We start from the raw sequence: 20211 nt of genomic DNA on the forward strand, positions 1-20211 counted from the left end.
GTAGTGTCCATAGAATTTTACGGGCTCAGAAATTTAAAGAAAAAAATGGTTCAAATGGCTCTGAGCACTATGGGACTCAACTGCTGAGGTCATTAGTCCCCTAGAACTTAGAACTAGTGAAACCTAACTAACCTAAGGACATCACACACATCCATGCCCGAGGCATTACATTACATTACCATTAGAAACGATACAGTTGTCATGTAGCTGTGTTGTAAGTCGTTGTCGACTATGTGTTGTCGCGGATTGAGGACATCTTGAACGTTTATCACCTTTAGCTGAACCTTCAGGTACACCACAAACGTTGAACTGTATTTCTATCTACTTTAATTAAAGAGATATTCAATTTAAAAGAGTGTATACATTATTTTGGGGCACCCTGTATGTTTCTCACCATAGTAAACTTGGCGGCCGCGCGAGGTAGCCGTGCGGTCTAGGCGTCTTGTCACGGTTCGCGCGGCTCCCCCCGTCGAAGGTTTGAGTCCTCCCTCGTTCATGGGTGTGTGTGTGTTGTCCTAAAATTTCCAAAAAACACCTTGGCGACAAACACATTTCTGTCAACAAGACCAATTTGTTGATACTGTCATTGTAGAATGTTTGACTTCTTTGACGGAGTCACAACATCACCACTGCCTATACCGCATCAACACTAGCAAAGTAAAGTCCTCGAAGGTGTTCTTTAAGTTTTGAAAAGAGATAAACAGTGGATGGGGCCAAGTCAGGACTGTGTGGAAGATGATCGATGACACCGAACCCAAGGTGTTGAATTGTTGGCAGAGGTGGCAGCGCCCCTCTGTGCTCTGGCACTGTCTCGCTGCAGAAGACGTTGCTCCATGTGTGGACGAACTCTTCGAATTCGAAACTCGATTACAGCACGCTGATTCACGCAGACTAAGATAGTTACATTTCACATCGAGATGTTAAACGCTACAATTTGGAACCCTCTAGTGTCAGAGGGCTGCAGATATGTAGATGTGGAGAACAAAGATGTGTAATGTTAACAACATTTAGATTTGTGGTGAAATAGGGCTTTACAATTGCCAAATAATTGTGGAAGTTCGTTGTAGATGACCATCACCTGTTTAGTTTTATGTCCAATGCTACCGGTTCCGATCAAGACAGGGTTTGCTTCGGCTTGATAACGGTCATCTGATCGTAACTGGTAGCATTGAGTATAAAAATAAGCAGTTGATGGTCACCTGCAATGAAGTTTCACAGTTAATAAGGTTGTCACATAAAAAATTCGGAGGCATTACTTTTCAGTATGTTCTCGTAGACTATCATACAGCTACTAATTTCAACAATCCATGAGTTGATGGAAGTAGGGTCACGGTATCGAACGAAAAATATCTGTAGTTTACTCACGAGTAGCGCCGTAAGGAAAGTGCCATACCCACAAATGCATCGACACGTTGAGGTATGGCTCAATATCGATGATAAAAACGTGCTCTCTGTTATTATCTTGTTAAGTAAATAATTTTATTGTGCTATTATGGTGGGGTGTTTTCTTTTCGTGTTTCATGTCGGAAATATTTCACAAAAGCTTCACTTCTTTAAAGATGTTTCGCATCTCCCTTCATTATTAGCCAGTTTATCAAAATACTGAGAATCTTGACCAATCTTTATAACCCCCGCGTTAGTACGCTGCTCCTGTGATTTGAGTAGACATGCCTGTCTCGGATGTAATCCACCTAGCGGATTAACGACGAGGGAAAGTGTGCTGATCAACCTGTACGTGGTTTTTAGTTGATTTTCCACATCCGACATGGTGAATACTGGACTGGTACCCGCTTCCGTTACACACTTCACAACGATTTCTAAAACATTCGCATACTTCCACATGGGATAAAATCAGACGCAGGCAGGTCGTGTACATACATTTCATCTCGCGGAAGAAGGGGTGGAGACAGGAACTAAGCCTGATAACCCCTTACCGCTGACATTGCCAAATACAAAAGTTAACAATTAATCATTTTTGGAACATAGCTTTATTAAATGTCAGCGGTCATAAAGTACTACCAAAATATAATAAAAACGGTCCAGACCACGTAAAATATTGCCAATTACGAATAAATACACTAATAATATAATTGTGGTATGACGTATTTGGATAGCGGCCACAGCCATGTATGTATAAAAATAGGCTTGCATAAAATACAGGTTGAAGAAAAAATGCCACACTTGAAGCTCAGCATGTGATTCCTCATCCCGTGTTAAGACAAAAGGTATTTACGAGTAACAAAACCTAGTCCCAGCAATAGGTTTAATAGAAATGCGATTTAAAAAATGATTCACTGGGCATACTGTAACTGCGTGCAGCACGACGAAAAAAAGGTAGCATGAACTATGCCCTCTGCTGGAGAGGTCCCCTTAGCTCAGTGAGACGAAGCAATGTAGGAGGGAATGGACATGCAGACTCGTCGATGAAGGAGTCAGGTTTGCAGTAAATATTTATTTTTCGCTTAAAACTTCAAATTGTAACCAACTTACACCTCCACAGTCCAGTATCTTATGTATGTATTTCTGTTACTGTTATCTTTATTTAATAATTAAAACATTACATGAACTTCTAACGCCGGCCGGAGTGGCCGTGCGGTTCTAGGCGCTACAGTCTGGAACCGAGTGACCGCTACGGTCGCAGGTTCGAATCCTGCCTCGGGCATGGATGTGTGTGATGTCCTTAGGTTAGTTGGGTTTAATTAGTTCTAAGTTCTAGGCGACTGATGACCTCAGAAGTTAAGTCGCATAGTGCTCAGAGCCATTTTGAACTTCTAACAGACATAAAGGCCCACTATGTTTCTTCTATGAACAAATAAAGCTAACAAAAAATAACAGTGGATACAGTAACATCGTCTGTATCGAATGAGGTACGAAGAATACAATAGGTAAGAAACTCTAGATTGCACTTTGTGCTACGCACAATAATTCAGTTCTGTACGTTTGACGTCCAGGCTTATATCACAGAACCAATATGTGAGAAACGTTCAATTTCACATCTGCAAACACTTCGCCACTCGTCGGATCATACTTTACTGGCCCCTATGCAACACAGCTGCATCCACTATTGCCGAAGCGGCATGCACGCGAGCTATTAGGTGGTGCACATGCGTGGGTGGAGTAGTAAAAGCTTGTTCCTTGAAGCGACTCCACAAATAAAAATCTAGCGGATGAATGTCCGGGGAGCGTGGAGACCAGAACAGTGAACGTTCATAACTAATCCATTTCCATGGAATCGCTTCATTTAAGTAGTTATGCACATAATTCCAAAGTGTGATGATGCACCTTCATGCCGAAACTATAGCTGTCGCCGAATACCAAGTGGTAAGTTTTCTAATGTGTCAGGCAAAGCACTGCAAAGAATCGTAAGGTACAAGGACTCGTTCAAATTGTCCGGCAATAGGTAAGGGCCCAAAAGCACTCCTCCCACGATTCCAGCCCAAAAGCTTTTGCCATAGGGTGCCTGAAAGACACATTCACATGTGACATCTAGTTGTGTTCTGACCAATGACTGTTGTGGAGGTTGAAAACACCATCAAGAATGAAGCTAGAGTCGTCAGTCCACATCACGATATGTATAAAATGTTCGTTATCATCCACTTCGTTCAAAGGCCATTCATTAAACTGTACTCGTCGAATGCGGCCTTCTGACCGCTGATATTGAGTTAACGTGTACAGTGGATGCAGTTATTCATCGTGTAACACTTCAACAACCAGTCATTCAGATATCTGGAACTGCCTTGCAATATCACGGGGACTTCGCCTAGGTGGCTGGTGAACGGTTTCAAGAATCGTGTCCTCTGTTTGAGGAGTACGTCTTGTCCTGTGTCCATTACTTGTAGACAAAGATTACCAGCTTCCCGAAGGCGTGGCTCCAGGCCACGAAAAATAGTGTCATCAGAATGGCGCCTTTGAGGATGCCGTGCGGTGTACGGACGAGCAGCAGAAGCAACTTGGTTATGGGATGCATCCAGCACAAAAGGCTATCGACGTATTCATCGTTGTGCGTTCCATCGGGAAGTCGTCGGGCATAAGCTTAGCAGGACCAGTTACGGTTGTGCACTGCTCGGTTAGTAGACACATACATGCAGTTAGCTGCTCTCCACACCAGGCAAGGGCAGTTAGTGCTCCATACCACCATCTCCAGCAGTCAGCAAGGGTATCTCTTATTTATACTGTAGTTATATAGTTTTTGCTGTTACGTTTACCTTCATATGTCCTCTAATTACTTTTATGATAATGCATTTACAGAAACTGGTCACCGTCTTTTTTTAAAATAAAATGTTTTATGGTGTCTAGATTGTTTTCATTATATTTTTAAAACAACGTGACGACCCTGTGACGGGATGGGATAAAGGCCAGGAAATAGAAAATCAAAACACTCTAAATTTTCAGTTTTGATTGTCACCATCTTGCCTCCTGATTCAGTAATTCTTGTACCTGACCTGCTTTAAACAATAATACAAAAACAAACAAGTAGTCGAAGAGTAGAAACAAACTGCAGCTTTGTTACCATAATAAATGATTGCAGATAGCTTGATGGAAGATAGGCTCCTTTTATCGATGTGTCCTGAATGTAATAATTATTCTTTATAGAAAACAGGGCAGCACAATTAAAGCACAGTGTTGTGACAAGGTCATTTCGTATTCCAGTCATTTACAACTTTTTTTATGGGCAAAATAGAATGGCCCATTGCCCGCCGTTGTGGCGAGCCCTGGGGAATGTCGCCAGCTGTAACGGCTCCGTTCGGGCTGTGGAATTTCTCCCAGACACCTGCCTCCCACAGATTTACTAAAGGCTTGCTCCCAAGTCTTTTCTGCCAGTTTTCTTCCTCTCGATGGTTTGATTATTCTCACAGCACCTAACATTAAATTGTCTGTCTTCTATTTACTTCCTCCATACCACTGCAATTTTCTGATGTAGGTGGTAACACTTCCTTTCTATTTATCTGTTATGAAGTAACTCGGTGCCAAGCTATATCTATCCATATTAAGCAGTCCGGAATCTGTTATCAATTGACGTTCAAAAACACATATTTACATCAACATTGTTTAGCGGCTCCAATTCATCTAAAGAAATCAGAAGGTCATTCATCTAATATTTTAAACCTCCTTTATTTTGATGCTATATGTTTATAAGTCATGGCTGTAAAATACTAACACGAATTCTTTACAGACGAATGGAAATCTGGTAGAAGCCGAACTCGGGGAAGATTCCATAGAAATGTTAGAACGCGCGAGGCAATACTGACCCTACGACTTATTTTAGAAGATAGATTAAACAAAGACAAATCTACGTTTTTAGCATTTGTAGACCTGGAGAAAGCTTTTGAAAAAGTTGACTCGAATACTCTCTTTAAAATTCTGAAGGTGGCAGGGGTAAAATACAGGGAGCGAAAGGCTATTTACAACTAAACAGAAACCAGATGTCACTTGTAAGAGTAGAGGGGCATGGTTGTGAAGGGAGTAAGACAGGGTTGTAGCCTATCCTCGATGTTATTCAATCTGTGTACTGAGCAAGCAGTAAAGGAAACAAAAGAGAAATTTGGAGCAGGAATTAATATCCACGGAGGAAAAATAAAAACTTTGAGGTTCGCCGATAGCATTATAATTCTGTCAGAGACAGCAAAGGACATGGAAGAGCAGTTGAAGCGAATGGAAAGTGTGTTGAAAGGAGGATATAAGATGAATATCAACAAAAGCAAAAGGAGAATAATGGAATTTAGTCGAATTAAATCAGGTGATACTTAGGGGATTAGATTAGGAAATGATACACTTAAAGTAGTAGATAAGCTTTGCTATTTGGGGAGCAAAATAACTGATGATGGTCGAAGTAATAAAATGTAGACTGGCTCTGTCAAGGAAATCGTTTCTGAAGAAGAGAAATTTGTTAACATCGAGTACAGACTTAGGCGTCGGGAAGACTTTTCTGAAAGTATTTGTATGGAGTGTAGCCATGTATGGAAGTGAAATATGGACGATAAATAGTTTAGACAAGAAGAGAATAGAAGCTTTCGAACTGTAGTGCTACAGAAGAATGCTGAAGATTAGATGGGTTATGAGGAGGTATTGAACAGAATTGGGGAGAAGAGGAATTTGTGGAACAACCTGACTAAAAAAGGGACCGGCTGGTAGGACACCTTCTGAGGCATCAAGTGATCACCAATATAGTATTGGAGAGTATCGGGGAGGGTAAAAATAGTAGAGGTAGACCAAGACATGAATACACGAAGCAGATTCAGAAGAATGTAGGTTGTAATAGTTACTCAGAGATGATGAAGCTTGCACAGGATAGCGTAGGATGGAGAGCTGCATCAAACCAGTCTCTGGACTGAAGACCACAACAACAACATGCGTTTATTTCAATATATCTTTCAGCTTCACGTATTTTAGGCTCAAAATTTTCAGTATTATGTAGTTCTCACAGCCTGAAATGTCCGCCTCCGGTAGCTGAGTGGTCAGCGCGGCGGACTGTCAATCCTAAGGGCCCGGGTTCGATTCCCAGCTGGGTCGGAGATTTTCTCCGCTCAGGGACTGGGTGTTGTGTTGTCCTAATCATCATCATTTCATGCCCATCGGCGCGCAAGTCGTCGAAGTGGCGTCAAATCGAAAGATTTGCACCAGGCGAGCGGTCTACCCGACGGGAGGCCCTCGTCACACGACATTATTACAGCCTGAAATCTAAATGTACCCTACAAAAGGTGCTGCCTTGGCTCCAGTGACTATAACCATAGGTCTATCAATGTCAGTGTCCCCGATTAAATGTTCTCTTACTAACCCTGACAATTTCGCTTTCCTATTTCTGTTGAGAGGTAGGATAGCCTTTTCAAACCATACCTTTCAACAGAACCCAAACCTATATCAGATTCAGCACCCGAAACAAGCAGCTGGTCTAACCTTATGTTGATCCGAATCATAGAGCCGTTCGACATGCTATGGCTATTAGCTAGAACTACTACTGCTGATGGGCTGCTGTCTACAGGTGAAAACCTAACCGTTATCATGTTCAGTCATTACCTCTACCGTTTTTTTTCCTTTTCAGACAAAATAACAAGAATCTTCCATATTTAACACAAAATAAAATATTAATAAAGTTAAACACAACCATGATTTACATTCCTTTAAACCAAAACAATACTTAAAACCATACGCATAGCCACACAACATAGTAAATGTGTAAATACATTTCATTTCATAAATGCTCTGCTATAAATAGTACAGTGTCTGATCATTCCAATTTACTGCTCCGTTTATTTACTTTAGTAAAAAAAAGTAACTCATTTAATAAATACAGACTTTTGAATTTAATAAAATCTTATCTCATCTTTAACACTACAGGGAAATATCGACAATAAAGCCCCACATGTGGGCGACTGTCGTTTTCCAGTCAGACCTCCACAATGGTGCATTTATCGGTTTGTGGTTATCTGGAAAATTTTACTGGATATCGAAATGGTTCAAATGGCTCTGAGCACTATGGGACTCAACTGCTGAGGTCATTAGTCCCCTAGAACTTAGAACTAGTTAAACCTAACTAACCTAAGGACATCACACACATCCATGCCCGGGGCAGGATTCGAACCTGCGACCGTAGCGGTCTCGCGGTTCCAGACTGCAGCGCCAGAACCGCGCGGCCACTTCGGCCGGCGGATATCGAAATCCTCTGCCCTATCTTGACCTTATTACCACGTTGGTTTCTTCCATCTTATAGAAGCAATGATAAAGGTATTCAAATCTGTGTCTGGCAGTGTTACTTGGGTTTACCAATAAGTAATACTCAAAGAAAGCGAGGTTCCTACATTGTCCGAAATAACTAAGAACAAAATTATTTTGATTGTACCAACCTCCAATTGCTTCGAATGAGTCCACACTCCTCTTGGCCTTGGCAATGTTCTCTCTAGTGGCAGAGACAACGCCATTCTTTATGGATTCACGAGTAAGCCGCTCTTCGCGCAAGTAGGTGAATATCAATGGCTCGTCAGGTTCCCACACCTGCATAATATTAGCAATAATCCTTATTACTCACAATACACTGTCTAAATGGTCTACGAACTGTAGTATTAAATTTACATATTGTGCTGAAAAATGAAATGGATTTAGATCTAAAAGAGTCGAGCAGCGCAGAGTATGAAAGCAACACATAGAGACTGGAAAATTTTTGTGTTTTTCCTTGTATTACTAAGTTGTTTATCTATTACTCAATTTGTTCGTCTTTCCATTACAAGTAGTTCTTTTGCTTTAAATTTTATTAAATGCTGGATTTACTTGGGGAAAGTGAAAACCATTGTAGGTGTCATGTCCGAGTGAGTCAAAGCAAGAATTTTCCAATAAGGTGTTTCGGAGTGAACGCTGAACACTATAGACATGTTTCTGTTGTCATACACGTAAATCGAGATACAGACGTTTTGAAAAATGTACATGCACTCAACCAAGTGCGTCCAAGGAGAAGTGATTTTTTTTTTTTTTCACTCTGAGCATTTGAGTACCACAAAACAGAAATATTGTAGTATTTTTGTGCTGTTATTAGAGTACTACGAATAGTGAAGCCACAGTAATAATTTTTCACAGAGATTATTTTTACTGTGATTTTTATTGTGATGTAAATGCAAATATGTAAATAATTTCCCAAGTTGAAAAACTGTTGGGCATTTTTGTAGTTTTAATATAGACGAACTATAGGGCTTCCTGCACATCTTAAAACTACGTAAGATGTAGTATTTTCTTACAGAACATATTAAAATAGGGTAACATAATATACAGGTAGAGTGATCTGAATTAAAAAGGCAAGGTGGATTCCTTTCATTTATTGTAATAAGTGTATGGTGAATAGTGAGTCATGAAAAAGAGCTACTTCATTCCAGTGAGTGAGCGGCTCTGATCCAACCCATGAAATAAACGTTTCTGCCCAACTGCGATTCTTCAGCTCACATGCTCCAACTGTTTAGGCTCCACATTGTAGCAGTATATCTCTGCTGACGCTTCACTGGTTTATAGAATGCTGCCAGATAAGTATTCATTCTATGCCACAGAACACAGGTACACTACACCTCAATGCGATACAAATATGCGACATTATTTTTCAGCATGCTCACCAACTCTCAGTAAACAAAAGTAGTTCGTCCTACCAATCTGTGAACTCTTTCATGATGGAAATCCCTTCCTCGGACTCAGAGCCGTTCGAGAACTACAGCGTGAACGTCCTCATCGTTGGAAAATCTCTTCCTGTAAGATGGTCGTTCAACTTACCGAAAATATTGCCCAGACATTGTCGTTTGCGGTCGAGACATTGTATTCGGCCCATATATCACCAGAAGACGTTTTGACATAAGAAACGTAGTGTACCACTTACTTTAACATCGGAGCACGTTCCCAGTTGCCATGAAATTTCACTCGCATAGTGTGATGCACCTGTTAACCTTTCTGCAACAGAACTGTGTCTGCAGGAAATCTGAAACATGAGTTCTACACCTACATCTACATTTATACTCCGCAAGACACCCAACGGTGTGTTGCGGAGGGCACTTTACGTGCCACTGTCATTACCTTCCTTTCCTGTTCCAGTCGCGTATGGTTCGCTGGAAGAACGAGTGCCGGAAAGCCTCGGTGCGCGCTCGAATTTCTCTAATTTTACATTCGTGATCTCCTCGGGAGATATAAGTAGGGGGAAGCAATATATTCGATACCTCATCCAGAAACGCACCCTCTCGTAACGTGGACAGCAAGCTAAACCGCGATGCAGAGCGCCTCTCTTGCAGAGTCTGTCACTTGAGTTTGCTAAACATCTCTGTAACGCTATCACGGTTACCAAATAACCCCGTGACGAAACGCGCCGCTCTTCTTTGGATCTTCTCTATCTCCCCTGTCAACCCGACATGGTACGGATCCCACACTGATGAGCCATATTCAAGTATAGGTCGAACGAGTGTTTTATAAGCCACCTCCTTTGTTGATGGACTACATTTTGTAAGGACTCTCCCAATGAATCTCAACCTGACACCCGCCTTACCAACAGTTAATTTTATGTGATCATTCCACTTCAAATCGTTCCGTACGCATACTCCCAGATATTTTACCGAAGTAACTGCTACCAGTGTTTGTTCCGCTGTCATATAATCATACAATAAAGGATCCTTCTTTCTATGTATTCGCAATACATTACAGTCTGATCCGTTCTGACAACTCAACTCCAACTCTCAATCCCATCCCTTGAGCTGCTTCGAGGGGCCTCCTCCCACAGCCGGCCGGAGTGGCCCAGCGGTTGTAGGCGCTACAGTCTGGACCCCGCGACCGTTACGGTCGCAGGTTCGAATCCTGACTAGGGCATGGATATGTGTGACGTCCTTAGGTTAGTTAGGTTTAAGTAGTTCTAAGTTCTAGGGGACTGATGACCTCAGATGTTAAGTCCCATATTGGTCAGAGCCATTTGAACCAGTGTACCTCCTCCCACAGTACGTACTCCGACATAAATCACTAGTGTACAAAGTTTGGAGAAAATATCTTCAGGGATCCCAGTGAATTGCACTTTACGCTCCAGCAGAGTAGCAAGTTAAGCATTTAGCTTTTTCTGTGTTTTCTTGGTAGTGCTGGGATGGCTACGATGTGTGCATGCTGTATGCGGACGTAGGAGGAGCTGGCCGTAGTTCAGTGTCAATGTACATTGTGCACGTCAGCTGGGGCGCCTCGTATGAGAAGTGGAAGAGTCCTTGCCTACGGCTATCGTGCGTTCAGGCTACAGATGTCTGCAAGCTGTGGCTACGTCGGCACAAGTGACGGCCGCCGCTTCGGTTCTGAGGCCATCCTCAGTTCATTCAGATACCTGGCGGGACTGGAGAAGGCTGCTCGGCTCACGCGTAGGGATGGAAGGAGAGTTTGCAATTTGCAGCATTCTTCCCAGAAATCATCGGGGTACTTCAGTGGGGAGCCGAATGGAGGGTCTCAACCAAAGGGTTTGTTGATTCTGTGACGGTCTTGGATGTAAATTTTTGGACCTGCGTTATTGGGTGCAAAGTTTTAGGACTCTCCTTAATGGGTGCACTACTCAGGGAGCAGAGCACTTATGGAGTGCACCTGGGTTTTTTAGGCTAGGCCGTAGTTTGAGGTACTCTGATGAATACTGGACAGTCGACATGCAGATAGCGAAATGGACCGCGTTCAGAGTAAACACGCTTGGACTATTAAAATTTCATCAGTATATTGTCAAAGTATTCGTAACAAAGTTCCCGGAAATTTGTCTCTTAAAATATTCTCGGGACCGTGAGGTGCCTCCGAAGTAGAAAGTTCTGGAATATTTAGTGACTTATGCATATCTAAAAGACGAATTACACGTCGCAGGAGAGGCAGTTTTCAATGCAGTCTACAGAAATATTGTCTCCAATGAGATGGATTTAGAGTGTGACTGTGTAGTTATCTGGACGCGTAAGGCAAGTCTGTGGGAAATTAAGTTAATCGTTGGATGTTTTTGTCGTCCACTTGATTCTGCAGTGACAATTTTCATCTCAAGAGAAGGCTTCTCTGCAGTCACCCTTTCACCTGTCTCGTGTGGCAATATAAGATAGCAAAAAGAAATTTGAAATTTTCAAATGGCTCCGAGCACTATGCGACTTAACTTCTGAGGTCATCAGTCGCCTAGAACTTAGAACTAATTAAACCTAATTAACCTAAGGACATCATACACGTCCATGCCCGAGGCAGGATTCGAACCTGCGACCGTAGCGGTCGCTCGGATCCAGACTGTAGCGCCCAGAACCGCACGGCCACTCCGGCCGGCGCTGAAGTTTTAATTTTTGCGTTTAAGTTATCTTTCACGAAGGAAAATCGCACAAACATACAGTCGTTTCACCATCGCACACACTCTCGTGTGGAAGACGTAGTAATATGCATTCCTGGCGCAGAGAAGCAACTGAAAATGCCGGATGGTATTCCAATTCGGTTTCGCAAAGAGTGCTCTATGGCACTGGGCCCATAATTAGCTTGCATACATCGCGAACCTCTCGCCCAGCCCAAGTTTCAAGCGACTGGAGAAAAGCGCCGGTGACTCTTATAAATAAGAAGAGCAAAATAGCTGAACCGACCGATAGCCCTAACATCAATTTGTTGGAGAATTCGTGAACATATTCTCAGTTCGAATACAATAAAGGTCCTTGAGGCAGAAAAGTTGTCGAGAAAGAAGCATGGCTTTACGCTGAAGAGTCAAAGACACTGGTAGAGGGATGCGTATTCAAATATAGAGATATGTAAAGAGGCAGATTACGACGCTGCGGTCGGCAACGCCTATACAAGTCAGGCGCATTTGATAGATCGGTTACTGCTGCAGGTAGGTTATCAAGACTTAAATGAGTCTGAACGTGATGTTACAGTCTGTGCACGTGCGATGGGTCACAGCATCTTCGAGAAAGCGATGACATGGCGATTTTCCATTAAACTATTTCACGAGTATACCGTAAATATCAGGAATCTGGTAAAACATCAGATCTGCGACATCGCTACGGTCGAAAAAAGATCATACAAAAACGGGACCAACAACGACTGAAGAATATCGTTCAACATTACAGGAGTGAACTGCAACCTCTCGCCCCCCACTCCCCCCCCCCCCCGCCCCCCAGCAGCACCGCCAAACTGCTGCAGATATCAATGCTGGGCCATCAACAAGTGCCACTGTGCGAAAAGTTCGAGGAAACATCATCTACATAGGTTTTTGGAGTTGAAAGCCCACTCGTGTATCCTTGATGGCTACACGTTACAAAGCTTTAGGCCTCACCTAGGCCCGCCAACACCAACATTGGACTGTTGCCGACTGGAAACATATTGCCTGGTCGGTCGAGTATTGTATCGGGCGGATGGACGTGTACGGGTAAGGAAACATTCTGTTGAATCCATGGACCCTGCATGTCGGCAGGGGACTTTTCAGGCTGGTGGAGGCTCTGTAATGGTGTTGGGCGGGTACAGTTGGAATGGATATCGGACCCCTGATATGTCTAGATACGACTCTGCCAGGAGACACGTACGTAAGCATCCTGTCTGATCGCCTGCGTCCATTCATGTCCATTGTGCATTCCGACGGATTTGGGCAATTCTAGCAGGACAGTGCGACACCCCACACGTCCAGAATTGCTGCAGAGTGTCTCCAGGAACTTTCTGAATTTATACACTTCCGCTGGCCACTCAACTCCCCAGACATTGAGCATATTTGCGATGCCTTGCAACGTGCTGTTCAGAATACGTCTCTACCCCCTCGTACTCTTGCGGGTTTATGGACAGCCCAGCAGGGTTCGTGGTGTAAGTTCTCTCTAGCACTATTTCAGACATTTGTCGAGTCCATACCGCGTCGTGTTGCGGCACTTCTGCGTGCTCGCGGGAGCCCTACACGATATTAGGCAGGCGTAACAATTCCTTTGGCACTTTTAGTGTAGACAGCATAACTAGTGTGACACTGAGTTTACCCGTTCCTCACATGACATCCTGCAATACGATGCCGCACTGTAGACCGTTTCACGAAGGAACGAGTATACGGAGTAAGTTCCCAGCACGCAGTCGTGGACGTATATTGGACCAGTGTACATCGCGTGGAGGCGGGCGGTCGCGCCGGCCAGTGGTTACATCGCCGAGCGGTGCTTAGGTGGCAAGCCGAGCAGCCTGTACAAGAATGGTATACGTTTTTTTATGTATAATTACCTGTAAGTACAATGGCGACAAGCAACAGAGTTAACAGCGTTCGGGGTATTTTCTATCGCTCTGCTTTACGGTCGACGGCATTTGAGTTTCACGAGTGGTTATTTGAGGATATGCCTGAAGATATAGTCGACAAGTTTCAGTTAGACTTCGTGCTGTATTCATTGTTTGCCAGATTTATTTCAAGTGAAGTTTACGAGAAATTTGTTGAGGAACTTGACGGCATGAGAAAATTTCAGCATACCGATGACAGCTTTAGTACTGTCAAGGTCGTGCCTTTGGGCTACGGAGTATGAACAGTCAGGGTATTTTATGTGCCCCCAGAGTGTCATAATAAGCTCAGTGCTCATGCTCTGTTGCTGTACAGCATTTTCTTGTTGGTAACCAATGAAAAGTGATCGGGTATATATCGTTATCAAGAGGAATGTGGCGCGAGAAATGGACCTGTGGATTTAAAGAAGCTCATATCTTCTTATGTTGTCACTGGCAGCTGTCGCGCGCAGGTAAACGCGGCAACCTATCTGTCCGATCTGTCATTCGACGGAAAATCTACGGATGAACTGCACATACTGACGTCCATTTAACGTCCCTGTTAACGTCCTGTAGACGGTAGTGGGAAGTGAGGTAGTTGCGGTAAGTTCATACCTCGCTAACAGGAAACAAAAGGTGTCAGTGCAATGGACTAGTGAATTAAGTCATCAGTCATCATCAGGATGGGAAGAAATTACATGTGGTGTCCCACAAGAATCCATATTAGGGCCATTGCTTTTTCTTGTATACATTAATGATCTCTCATCAGTTACACTGCCAGAAGCAGAGTCCGGTTTTTTTTTTTTTTTTTTTTTTTTTTTTTGCAGATGACACAAGTATTGGAATAAACAGTATGTCGAGTGTAGTTCTAGAAAGATCTGCTAATGATATTTTCATGGATATTAATAAATGGTTTAAAGCCAACTCACGGACATTAAACTTCGAAAAGACTCACTATATGCAATTCAGAACCTGTAAGAGGTTTCCACCAAGCATATGCATAAAGTATGAAGAAGAGCAGATAGAAGAGGTTGACAGTCTTAAATTCCTGGGATTACAACTTGATAATAAATTCAGTTGGGAAGAGCACACCACAGAACTTCAGAAACGCCTTAACAAATCTGCATTTGCAATTCGAGTGTTAGCAGACATAGGCGACATAAAAATGAAAAAGCTTGCATACTTTGCTTACTTTCATTCCGTAATGTCATATGGTATGATATTTTGGGGTAACTCTTCAAGTCAAACAAAAGTTTTCAGAGTCCAAAAGCTTGTAATACGTATTATTTGTGAAGTAAATTCACGGACGTCCTGTAGAAACCTCTTCAAAGAACTGCCTCTCGGTATATTTACTCCTTCATGAAATTTGTCCTAAATAATATATCTCTTTTTCCAACAAACAGCTCATACATACAATACCAGGAACAAAAATGATCTGCACAAAGACTTAAAAGCACATACTTTAGTTCAAAAAGGGGTCCACTACTCAGGAACACTCATCTTCAATAATTTGCCAGCAAACACAAAAAATTTAGTTACAAATAAAGATCAGTTTAAAAGGAGCCTGAAAGACTTTCTAGTGGCCAACTCCTTCTACTCCATTGACGAATTTTGTAATAGAAACAAATGATGTATTGTATACATTCATACTATTAGTATTGTTATTTCAGTTTTAAAAAAAATTGAAATGTTCCACATCCACGAGGATCTCCTCAGCACGGATCTATGGAACGAAAAACTAATCTAATCTAGTGTACCAAAACCCCGGCAGTCGGAACAGGTTCACGAAGATGAAAAGCCAGCTAATGTCGAAAGCAGTTCCAGCGACATTCAGGGAAGGATGGGCGTCACTTCAGCCCCATTATCAGCGCCGGGACAGTTACCGCTGGATTCCAAAGATGCGCCGTCACTTCTGGAAATATTCCCAGTGAAACGCAGCAGCAGGTGGAGATCAAATTGTTAACATGAGGTTCCATGCTTCTTGGCGCTAATCATGCACATCTTATTTTCGTGAGTGGCTTTAGCTGTGTGCTTAACGACAGAGACCAAACTCCTAAGATGAACAGATGTGTGGAACTCGAACCCTTAATTCGTGGCATGCGTCTTCATGACACGTGGGGAAAACCATACGGTGAGCGAGTAGCGTACACTTTTGTAGCCGGTCACTCTGCCAGACGTCTGGATAGGATCTGTGTATCAGATGAATTCCGGCGACATACTGAACTGTCACATAGCTCCTGTCAACATCTCCGACCACTGAGCATATCAGTGTTACCTTAACCTAGAGTGTCAGAAAATTTACCGTGGCAAAGGTTACTGGAAGTTGAATATCAGTCTAGTGCAGGATGCGCAACTTGAAGAGGAGGTGAGCCTTGTGGAGCAACAACTCTAGCTCCACCGACATCGTTACACCAGTGTTCTACAGTGGTGGATTCAATATACCAAGTCAAAATTACGCCTAACCATCATGAGCTACGCTCGAAGGAAAAGTTTTTAGCAGAAAGAGACCACAGAATTTTATTGGCGCTGTTTGGGAGAACTGTGTAGTCTAACTAACGATGTTTCACGCAATATAGATGTACAGATGATACAAAGCGAAAATAAAGGCGAATCATCGCAACAAATGGAAGGAGTCATCATGCGAGCCCAGCCAAAAGACGTTGCCGCCGAAGAACGAGCCTCTCCGTACCACATTCTGAGAACGACAAAACGATATAAAGCTATGGTGATTGAAGAAATCTTTGATGACACCAAGAATGCCATCAAAAAGCAACGTGACATCATTTCTCACTTCTATGACTATTACAGTCAACTTTATAAGAAGCAAACAGTTGATGAACAGTCTTGCGACAATTTTCTTATGACCTTGAGTTGCCGACGCGAGGATAATGCGTACTTGGAATCTGTTGCCACCGTGGTCGGAGTCAAACTAGCGGTCCACAGTGCAAAGAAAGGGAAATCACCAGGACCCGACGACCTCAGCGCTGAGTTTTACCAGCCTTACTAGAATCTTCTCGGCTCAACACACCTCGAGACAGCGAATGAAATCAGACACCTGGAACACATCCCAGTGCATTCAAGGAAGGCATCGTCTTGCCCTTATCGAAAAATCATAATAGCAGGAAGGTGGAGAATATTCGGACCATCACACTTTTGAACACCGATTTCAAAATTATTACCAGATCGATTAAGCTAAGCCTGCGAATTGTTATGCAGAAGGTCAGCTACCAACACAGTGCAGTGCATCGCTGAGGTACAGTCTCAACTGCCTGTGACTTAAGGAACATCACCTGTTCATATGCTGAAAATAAAGGACATGACACCCTGATATTTTTAGATCTTGAGAGAGTATATGATCGTGTGCGTCATACTACCTCTCTAAAAGCGTGGCGAAACTGGGTTTTGGACCTCACTTTATCGAGTTAATTCGCAAACTCGCTACAAACGTTAAAGTCGAGACAGATGGTGCATTGCCCTTCCTTGACGTCCTCGTTCGGCGGAAAACCTATGGACACCTCAGCCACAGTGTCTACAGGAAAGCGACACACACAGATCGGTATCTGCACGCTCTCAACCACCACCACCAGGCACAAAAACGTGGCGTTCTGAACAACCTTGTCCATCGTGCTAAAGTCGTCTCAGACGCAAAAAGTCTGCCACTAGAACTGAGCCACCTCCGAAGAGTCTTCCGGGAAAACGGGTACAGCCACGGACAGGTGTCACAGGCTATATCTGGTGTAGCATGCAAGAAACACACCAACTGAGGAGAGAATACCACCGAAGAAGAAAGCAAGAAACTTGTGTTTTTGACTTTTTGTGGTACAGTGTCGGGAAAGATTAGCCGGCTCCTGAAGAGATATAACATTTCATCGGTGTTCAGGCCCCCAGCAAAAATTCGTCAGCTCATAAGGTCTGTGATGGACGATCGAGGGCTTAGAACGCCTGGAGTGTACAAGATACCATGTCAGTGTGGCTGTTACTACGTCGGCCAAAGAGTACGCACGGTCGAGCAACGCCGGACGGAACACGAGAGGTGCTTACGCCTATGCTATCCAGAAAAATCAGCCGTGGCAGAACACCCTTTAGAAAATGGACACCGAATTCCATTCGACGAAACATCAATCGTTATGAAGACGAAGGGATTTTGGGATAGCGTCATAAAAGAAGCTATTGAAATAAAAACCTCTGAAAACGCCATCAGCAAGGACGGCGGTTTGCAGCTCAGCACAGCCTGGGACGCGGCTATCGCGATGTTAAAACGGGCGCGACGGAAGCGAGATGAAAACAATACCGTATACAGCGAGGAAGGGAGCACCAGTGACGTCACAGCCAGCAGTGCGGCTATATAACGACGCGGCCACGGCGACACAGCAGTCAGTCTTACCACTTGACAATGACCGGGGAGAGCTCGATCGAAAGCTCGTGGGATTTTTACCACCTGACGCGGCTGGAAGCCGGAGAAAATTTTGTTAATACATATCGCCGCGAAACATGCATTTATACATCACTACAAACGTCTCTTCGAGGATTCTCATTAATGGCCATTGTACGAAAGAAGTTGAAATTGGGCAGTCTGTCCCCGCAAGAATGGCCACTGTCTATGATATTATACGCTATTGCACTGGATCTGCTACTGATGAACTTAGTGCATAGAGGGATCGGGCTTATCATCGACTCTGTTACTGCCACATGCATTGCGTATTCTGACGATATAAGCGTAGCTGTGTCATCGTCAAAACAACTTAATTCAGCAGAAACGAGTTTCTTTCAGGAGCAAAATTAAATAGAACCAAAACCACAGACTTGCAAATGGACGCGGAATAGAAGACACATCGCAAGCTATTTGGTGCAGAGAAAAGGTTTGTCACAAAACTCTCGGTGTTATCTTTGAGGTCATTCCACACAGATTCCTGACGAAGAACTGGTGACAAGTGTTTAATAAATTACATGCTGCTTTGATACTCGCCTCCGACTGTCACTTGACATTAATACAGAAGGTTAAAACCATAGAGATCGCCATTACAATCAAGATGAATTATTTGGCGCAAGTTCTTGCTATATCCGACCACTAGCAAAGAGTATACAGCATGCGCATGCTGGTTTCTTTTCAGAGGACACAAAGTTCAGTTTGATAGATGAACTTTTTCCACGTCCAAACACGGCCTTTAATTCATCGAGGAACACAAAAAATATGTAATCCTGCTTCTAAATCGCGTCAGGAAGTACCCGGAGGACCAATAACATCACACACCTCATCAAGCGGTGGAGGCCCATGGCCTCGGCTAACAAATTGATATCACCGGCATTCTGCTGTATTACCGACATATACGACTGTAATACATGGAAATTAGCTAAATTCGGTACTACCTCGTCGATACCGGAAGCCTCGCTAACAGGAAGCTTTATGAAATTCTAACGATAACGAAGCTTAGAAATCGTATCGCAGAGAAACATCCACATACAAAATGGAGTATAGTTTTGGCGGAATGTGCACAGTGACACATTATCGTTACACAAACATCAAGAAGAACTTTCCTTTCTTAAATTGTTTGGGAAAAGTTTGCAAATAATTTATTTCCTTTGTATGTGGCCATAGAAAGCTATTCTTTTCCTAATCACATCTGTTATTTTTTTCAGTATGCGTAAAAGATTCACTACTGTGACGTCTTCCATATTGCATTTGCTCTTAACTGCATGAATTTTCCAGATTAATTGTGTGTTAATTACTACAGGTAGCTTGTCATGTTTTAGTGTGGCAAGCACTTTCATTTTCCGCATCATGGTGAGGTGTTGTGATGCACACGTAACTATAACAAGTATTTTCCACAAATAACGTAGTAAAACACTTTTCACTTCACCAAAACACAGTGTGATTGTGGTTTGTTGTGACAATTCATGCACCCCAAATGTAAAGAATAAATAAAAACGAAAACCCACTGATGATGGCACAGTGGTGCCGAAACTTGTTTGGGTACTAAGAAAAAACGATCTTTTGCATAACTCGCGGACCTCACATCCAATAATTTATATGCAAACACGGCCAACACAAGGAGCTGCAAATCAAAATGTTGATGAGTAGTGTTTGTCTGGGCAGACTCCGGCAAAAAAGTAATTGCAAATATCTGCTGAAATACCAGATAAAATTAGCGTGGCGACCATATACACATCTTTAGTGCGGTAGTGAGCTGTAATCATCTTATTAACTCTTACTTTAACGGCCTCTGTCTCCTAGTTGTCTTGTTCAGTTCTCAAAGGAGATTTACAAAACTGCTTCATCAGCATTTGGTTTCAGCAATTATGTCTAGTGATTGGTCCCAGTGAGCGTGAAAAATAGCCAGGTCGTTCGGAAACGGTAGACCGGCTATTTTAACTCTAACTCAGTGACTGAATTGTATTGTCCTAAAGACATTCTCCATTTCCATATGATTTTTTATTGCGCACAAGAGCAGCTGGGCGAGACCAAAACTTCAAGGAATTTTACTTCTAATTTTCACATTCAGTGGATGCTTTTAGTGT

General features: G+C 43.0%; 1 protein-coding gene across 1 annotated transcript in view; it reads right to left on the reverse strand.

Moving 5' to 3' along the window:
* Positions 1-20211, reverse strand: part of LOC126197723 (inter-alpha-trypsin inhibitor heavy chain H4-like) — a 195830-nt gene that overhangs the window by 57314 nt on the left and 118305 nt on the right. Inside the window, exon 8 of the mRNA XM_049934660.1 lies at positions 7842-7989. Within this exon, the coding sequence (XP_049790617.1) occupies positions 7842-7989 (148 nt within the window). The remainder of the gene's footprint in view (positions 1-7841; positions 7990-20211) is intronic.

Source organism: Schistocerca nitens, chromosome 1 (assembly GCF_023898315.1).
Source record: "Schistocerca nitens isolate TAMUIC-IGC-003100 chromosome 1, iqSchNite1.1, whole genome shotgun sequence".
NCBI lineage: Eukaryota > Metazoa > Arthropoda > Insecta > Orthoptera > Acrididae > Schistocerca > Schistocerca nitens.